Source organism: Pundamilia nyererei, unplaced genomic scaffold (genome assembly GCF_000239375.1).
Source record: "Pundamilia nyererei isolate P.nyererei 1_Seehausen unplaced genomic scaffold, PunNye1.0 scaffold00038, whole genome shotgun sequence".
NCBI lineage: Eukaryota > Metazoa > Chordata > Actinopteri > Cichliformes > Cichlidae > Pundamilia > Pundamilia nyererei.
In genome coordinates this window covers 225,477-233,273 of record NW_005187439.1, presented here as the reverse complement: position 1 = coordinate 233,273, position 7,797 = coordinate 225,477, and the positions used below count along the sequence as shown (strand labels likewise).

Here is a 7,797-nt window from a genome sequence, read left to right as displayed (position 1 = left end):
TTCCCACTTTCTCCTTCACTGTCAACAAAGAAATTTCATCACTGTGGGAATTTGACACAGTTTAGGTTTTTGTGTAACTGTTTTTTCTTTTTAATATTCACAGAGGTGCCTCAGCAGCGAACAAGCAGCTATGAGTTTATTCCCCCCAACAGTAAGTTAATCGTGACTCAAATATAAACTGTTTGGTCAAAAAAGTCACACTGTAATATATATGGTACATATTCATTGTGATATTATTTCTATTTCTATAACCTTATGCAGCATCACAGTATTATTTCCATCCACAGCTTTTCGTCCAGTTTAATAATAATGTATACTTTATTGATCCCCGTGGGAAAATTACTTTTTTTTCTCTGTATTTGATCCATTCACTCAGCAAAGCAGTGGGCAGCCACTAAGCAGGCACCCAGGGAGCTGTTTGTAGGGACAGTACCTTGCTCAAGGGTGCCTCAGTGGATTCAAACCCCAGCCTTCCGATCATGGGACGACCCCTCTACCTACTGAGCTGTCCCTGCCCCAGTTGTGCATCTCGCTGATGGGAAAGTCTAACAGCTATGTCAAATCTACTCCGACACCTCCCAAAGATTCTTAGTGGAGTTAATGTCTAGACCAGGGCTCAGCAACCTTTTACACCCAAAGAGCCATTTGGAGCCGGTTTCCATGCAAAAGAAAACACTGGGAGCCGCAAATACTTGTTGACATCTAAAATGAAGATAACACTGCATATATTGTTTTTACCTTTATGCTTTGTGTGAACAACTAAGGTGTGCTGCTTATGAAATCCAAGAAGTGCTACAGAGAAAATTACATTTTATTTATTTAATGAACACATTTTGAACTCTTAAAGAAATATAACAAAAGGAAAGCTGAACTAAAATGAAACAAAAACTGCTGTGAGCCGCCCTTATATCGCCTCTGGGCTTTTGGAGCCTTAACCTGACTTTTAAAAAATAATTGAAAAAAAAGCACTATGTTGCTAAAAAAATATTTGCAAATTTCTGCCTAAATATGTATTTTACCTGGTTAATGTGTGTGGCGGGGCGTGGTCTGCAGCACCGCTGCAGGGGAGGCGGACGCACCTGAGTGGCACCTGCAATCACGCCTCGCCGCCTTAACGTCTGTGCTATCTGTGCTGTTGTGTTGGTGTGTGTCGGGCCGTGAGCTGCAAAGCTACAGCCGGCTGTATGCGTCAGCAACCGTGTGTGAAAAGTGGTCAATATAGAGATGCTGAAAAGCGTGTTCATGCAAACATCGTCGGGTCTGCCGTGATATGTTTAAGACTTGTGGTCCTGAACCTCTGCGCACAGCGTCTGCAAATCGGGGCTTTCATCTTTACGCAGGACTGTAAGCTGTCGTCTGTGAGGCGTGAGCGGTGTTTGTTTTAACATAGTTCACAGTGGAGCTGCTAATGTGGATCCGAAGATCCAAAATTGGCCTATCTGGGGTTGAAAGTCTCGGTAAATGCACGGCGTTTCGGCGGCTACACCGGCTTCCGCGAGTGTGACGCTTATTTTGAGCAATGAAAAAAATAATAAAATATAATTTTATATTTCAATATCACAATAATCTTCCAATTTAGGACTACAAGTTAAAAAAAAGTAACATAAATAAAATGCACTTCAGCTAAATACTTAAACTCACTTATTTTCCCAAACCACACCGAGCCGCACTAAAAGGACCAAAGAGCCACATGCGGCTCTGGAGCCGCAGGTTGCCGACCCCTGGTCTAGACTCTGGGGCCAATCCATGTGTGAAAATAATGTTTCATGATCCCTGATTTCACAATCTGAGTCAGAAAATATCCACTGATGGAAAAAACTTGACAATCCAGTATATTCAGTCAGCTGTCATCTTTGTTTTGGATGACATAACACGACAGACTCTCAGGCACTGGTTTGGCTCAGTGCGTTGAGTGGGCGACCATGTACCAAACGGCTGAGAGCAGCCGGCCTGGGTTCCTCTCAGCCGTTTGGTACATGGGTTAACCCTAACCCATGTACCACGGGTTCTAGTCCAACCCGTGGCCCTTTGCCGCATGTCTGCCCCTCTGTCGCTGTCCCTGCTTTCCTGTCCTTCCTGTCCTTTCTTCATTGCGAAATAAAGCTGAAAAAGGCAAAAAAAAAAACAAAAAAAAATGAAACTATTATTAAAAAAACAACACTACAGAACCTGGACCTGACCAACTGGAGCAACTCCAGGTCACAACCTGATAACTAGACATGATGTATGCATCACTTTTCCAGTGTTTCTGCTCCCAATCAAACGGAAACATTTTCTGCAGATTAATTTCACTGATCAGTGTTTTTCTTAGTTACACAGATGTTTAGTGCCAATTCCACGAGTTTCTTTCTATTGTGTGTTTGAATGTTAACTTTAATTATACATTATTTTTAATTGCCTCAAAGCACTGTTGATTTGTATGGGTCTTTATGTTTCCATCTTTTATGTGAAGCACATGGAGTTTGCATGTAATGAATTATACTCTATACACATAGTTAGCATGACACTTTGCAGTGGAACCTGTTGGTTGAATCCAGGTGTGAGTTTGTTTTGGTCGGGCAGTGTGTTTCATTTGGAAATGACAAAACTGAAAAATGTTGTTGAACCTAAATTAAATCACATTTTTCATTCAAAACACAAATAATATTGCAGGGTTTCTTTCTCGAACTAGATCAAAACCATTTTTTGGAAATAGCACGATGTATTTGTTGATGAATAACTGTTTTTTAACATTTGCAATTTCCTGCATATTTTATGGGTATTAATGTTTTTCTGGAGAAGATTCCTCAAAATACTTATCATGTTTCCTCTCCGATGATCAGCAAACATGATTTTAAGACAATAAACATCTTAGAGTGACCCTGGCTGTTTTTGTTGACTCCCTGTTGTCGTTGTGTTTTGATGCCAGTGTCTGAGCTGAGGGTTGTCCTGCTGGGGAACAGCTGGTCTCAGAGGAGAGACGTGGGGAACTTCATACTGGGAGGGGCCGTGTTCAGCACTGAGGAACCAGACTGCTGTGTGAGGGTCAGCGGGCGGTGCAGGTGGAAAGAAGTCGTTCTGATCAACACTCCAGATGTGCTGCATCCAAACATCTCTGAGGACAAACTGACAGAGTTGATAGAAACCTGTGTGAGGCTCTCTGATCTTGGACCTCACGTGTTCCTGCTGGTTCTACAGCCTGAAGACTTCACTGAGGAGCAAAGACTGAGGCTGCAAACAGTCCTGGAAGACTTTGGTGATCAGTCATTTGAACATTCGTTGATATTGATATCAACACCCACAGAGGAACAATTAACTTACACAGAAAATTACAAGCAGCATCCAGCATTGAAGCACCTGGTCACCATGTGCAGATACAGATATTTAAAACAGAAAGATGTTGAACTTCAGGAACTGTTGACACGCTTCAGTCAGATTGTGAGAGAGAACAAGGAAAAGCATGTGAGCTGTGATTTATCTGAAACTGGAGCAGATGGTTCTCATCAAACCCTGAAACATCAGCTGTCAGTGCCTGCAAACATGGATCCTGCTCGAGCTGCTGGTGAGTTCAGGAAAACATTTTATTACTTTTAAATGTTTGTTGGGTCTCTCTGTACTCTGAGCTCTTCTGCTGGCAGGAGAAAAGGACAAAATATAAATAAGTTCAGTAAGTCCCATATTTAAAAACACTATAGAAATAAAAATTAATTAATTAATAACAACTAGGGACACAATACCATGAAATCAGTACTTTTTAACGTGAAACTTTTAGTCACAGAAATGAAGAAAATGCCTCAACGTTCATGGTGGATTGAGCAAATGTGAGAAATTGTACCACACAGACAAATATCAGTATATTTTCCCATCCAATAGGAACAAAATACTGGAGTTTCCAGATATTAGTCTAATAATTCAAACAGATTATGTTGTTTTTCTTGGGGAGGGGCGCTATGGTGGTGGACTGGTGGGCACAGCTGACTGGGTGAGGGACAAACTGAAAATGTCTGTAAACACCTCAGCAAGCTCTGAAGAGCAGACCCTAAAAGCACGGCCAGGGATGTTGTCAGGGCCAGCTGCTTCTCGGGGTTAGTCCTCCTCAGAACCTTCCACACCTCAGTTGAAGCCACAGTGAGTGAAGAGCTCCGTGCTGCCTCTGCTGGTAGAATCCCTCTGTGTTGGTTGGTGTTGAGGTGTAGAACTTATTCAGCTCATCTGATAGCGTGTTGGAGCTGACTGTGACCCTGCTGCTCCTCTGCTGGAAATCAGTAATTTGTTGAAGGCCCTGCCGCATGCGTCGGAAATCTGAGCTGTTGTAGTGTCCTTCCAGCTTCGGTCTGTATTGCCTCTTGGCTTCCCTGATGGATCTACGCAGGTCTTATTTGGTCTTTTTGTCCCCCACAGCGTCACCAGAGGCAAATGCAGTGGAGCGTGCATGTAGCATGGAAGGTACCTCAGAGTTCAACCATGGTTTCTGATTTGGATATGTTTGTAGTGCTCGGTGGGGACAATATTGTCAATGCATGTGCTGATGTAGCTGGTAACCACTGATGCATATTCCTCTAAATCCACAGAACTCTCCTGTCTTATGCCAGCAGTCTTAAACACACCCCAGTTTGTAACATCAACGCAGTCCTGAAGCACCAAATCAGATCTCTTTGCTCCAAACTTTAGTAATTTTAGCGTGTGAATGTGTGTGTGAATGTGTGTGTGAATGTGTGTGTGAATGTGGATGACTGAATGTAGTGACTAAGTAAAGCGCTATACAAATGCAGGCCATTTACCATATTTCACTGGGGGGGCTCGTTTGAGGAGCTGCCTGTGTGCTGGACAGAGGAACACAGAAATGTGGTCGGACTGTCCAGAGTGCGGGCGAGGCACTGCCTTGTTTGTGCCCCTTACATTGCTGTAGACGTGATGTTCCCACATATTGATGGAACCTCATGAGCACAGTCCTGAGGTTGCAGTGATTAAAATCCCCGGCAACAACAAACACGGCATCTGTGTGAGCGCTCTCGTGTTTGCTGATGTGTGTCTGTAACTGTATTGCCTAGTCTAGCGAGCTTCCCGTAGTCCAGGTTTCCGTAAAAATCAGAGCACAGCACTCTCTGATCTCATGTTGAGATGTTATCCTGGTTCTCAGCTCATCCATGTTGTTTTTGAGAGAGCAGACGTTGGCTAACAAAAGGCTAGAGGTGGTCGTGTGGCTCTAGCCTTTAGTCTAGCATGTAGCCCACCTCTCTTGCCACGCCTCCGTCTTGGATGCGCTGGTCGATGGCCACTCTGAGTAGTTGAGAATAATCTTTAAAAGTTGTTGAGATATTCATGTTCAAACATTGCCTCAGATTTCAATGTGCAGGACTAAATCAGACATGAAGGTCAGATTGATAGGCATCTGAAAACTATTTGATATATGAAGCTAAAATTACACATCAATCATTTTCTATCTCCAAACTTTGGATCATAAAGTTTAAAGCAAATTGGAGCTGGTCAAGCAGGATAAATGAAAATTTACTGATTTGAGGAGGAATGATCCTTAACTTCTCTTTGGACTTTGGAATTAACTCAAAAAGTAACACATAAGAATAAGGTTGGGTACGGCATGAAGTCCAGCTCAGCCATGATACCTTCAGATCAGCTCATTTCAATATCAGCCCACGTCATCTGATTTCTCAGCCAATATCTTCAAATATATACAAATAAAACCCTGATTCCAAAATAGTTGGAGCGCTGAGTGCAATGTAAATAAAAACTCAATACAGTGATTTACAGATTTCATAAACACATTTATTTTCCAATATAAGGCATATATATATATATATATATGCCTTATATTGGAAAATATAAGGCATACATACTTAAACTTATTATAAGAAGTCATCCCCTGTTTAATTTTTCAAAATATGTGTTTATGTGTATATATATATTTTCTTCAACCAGCAAGTTTTTTTGTTCTGTTTTTTTTTTTTTTTTGACAGGAAATGAAACAGGAGCCCAAAAGATAATATCACACAAACCACTTTGCAACCCACCTCCAGTAAAGTCACGTGTTGTTATTAATACATCGTCCTTCTGTGCTGGGCTCTTGCTTCTGTGTCCCCCGAGTGTGAAATGATGGGGAGATCTGCAAACAGAAACATACAGCGAAATTAAAATAAGTTCAGATGGAAAAATCAGTCTTGTTTTGACTGATGTATGAGTAATGTGGTTCAGTCCAACAGAAGTGCTCAGAAGCAGAAAAACTGAATCCTCTTTTATACACGTTACTTATATAATAATAATAATAAGCGTCACCTACAGTAAATGTTTTGCAGTTTGGACTTCAGTATCGATGCTCCGTGTTTGTCATATTTTCATCATACTGTGGGCAAAATTTCTCATTTATGCATTTAATAATCTGCCACTGCCACGTTTAAAGTTTCCAAGTGAAACTTATTATAAGAAGTCATCCCCAGTTTAGTTTTTCAAAAGTGTTTTAATTACTGATTATTTATTTGATTATTGATATATTGAGATGCATCATGTTAAGACGCTGATGAGCGCATCACTAAACTCTTCTTATTCCTTGTTGTTTGGCAGCTCGTGGACTCAGGATTGTGCTGTTTGGGAAAAACGAGGAAGAAAAGACGACACTTGGAAACTTCATCACAAAGAAAAATTCTTTTCAGTTCAGAAATATTTCTCCAGCTAAACACTGTGAAGATGCTCGTGGAGCGTGGAAAGAAAAACCAGTAACAGTGGTGAAAACTCCCGACATGTTCAGTCTGTCTGTGCAGGGAGTGAGAGAGGAGATGAAGAGCTGTGTGAGTCTCTGTCCTCCTGGACCAAACGTTCTGCTGCTGTTGGTCAAACCTTCTGATTTCACTGAGGAGAACAGACAGACTCTGAAGTTCATCCTGAGTTTGTTTGGAGAAGATTCCTTTAAACACTCGATGATCATCAGCACGTACAGACATCAGTGGAAAGAAACAAGCACCTCTGTGAACAAGCTCCTTCAGGACTGTGATGGAAGACACTACAACATGTTTACCAATGAGCACAAAGTGTTAATGGAGAAGATTGAAGACATGCTGCAAGAAAACAAAGAAAGCTTCCTCATCCTCACTGCAGAGAAGACAAAGCAAGAAAAACAAGAGGACTGGGAGAGAAAAGAAAAAGAGTGGCAGGAAAATCAGTCCAGGGAAACTGAAAGAATACGTCAGGAGGAGGAAGAAAAGCAGAAAAAGCTCCAAGAAGCGTTTAAGCAGGAAAGAGAGAAATATGAAATAACAAGAAAAGAAAATCAAATCAGACGGGAGCTGGAAGAAAAAGAATGGAATAAATTAGTGGAAAACTACAAGAAACAAATGGAGGACATGAGGAAGAAATATGAGGAGGAGGCCAGAAAACAAACAGAAGAATTTAATAATTTTACAATTAAATATACGACAGACCTTGAAGTTCTAAATTCAAAACTGGTGCAACAGCATGAAGAAGAAATGCAGCAGAAAGAGGAAGCACACAGAAAAGAGTTTAACCTGTTACAGAAAAGCTGGAACCAGAAAGAAAAGGAACTAAAAGAAGAACTGATGAGAACACAAACACAACTGCAACAAGGAATTAATGAAAATAAAAAACAGATAGCAGCTGTAGATACAGTGGTGAAGAAGAGCATGAGGGAGGAAGTTTCCAGTGAGGAAACATCGGTTTCACTGCCAGTTCCTCGTGTCAAACATTGTGGTAAGTACACAGCAAATCCAGCATGTCCAAATTAACACTGTCGGATTTGATTTCAACACTATTAAAGTGTCTATATGGGTCCACACCAGAGAGTGTTAATTT

The 7,797-nt window shown here is 41.2% G+C and overlaps 1 protein-coding gene across 1 annotated transcript in view; it reads left to right on the top strand.

Annotated features, from left to right (window-relative positions):
- The first annotated feature begins 108 nt into the window (after window positions 1–108).
- Window positions 109–7,797, top strand: part of LOC102210516 (uncharacterized) — a 23,680-nt gene continuing 15,991 nt past the window's right edge. Inside the window, exons 1-3 of the mRNA XM_013910191.1 lie at window positions 109–151; window positions 2,909–3,541; window positions 6,556–7,695. Of these exons, the coding sequence (XP_013765645.1) occupies window position 151; window positions 2,909–3,541; window positions 6,556–7,695 (1,774 nt within the window). The 5' untranslated portion in view covers window positions 109–150. The remainder of the gene's footprint in view (window positions 152–2,908; window positions 3,542–6,555; window positions 7,696–7,797) is intronic.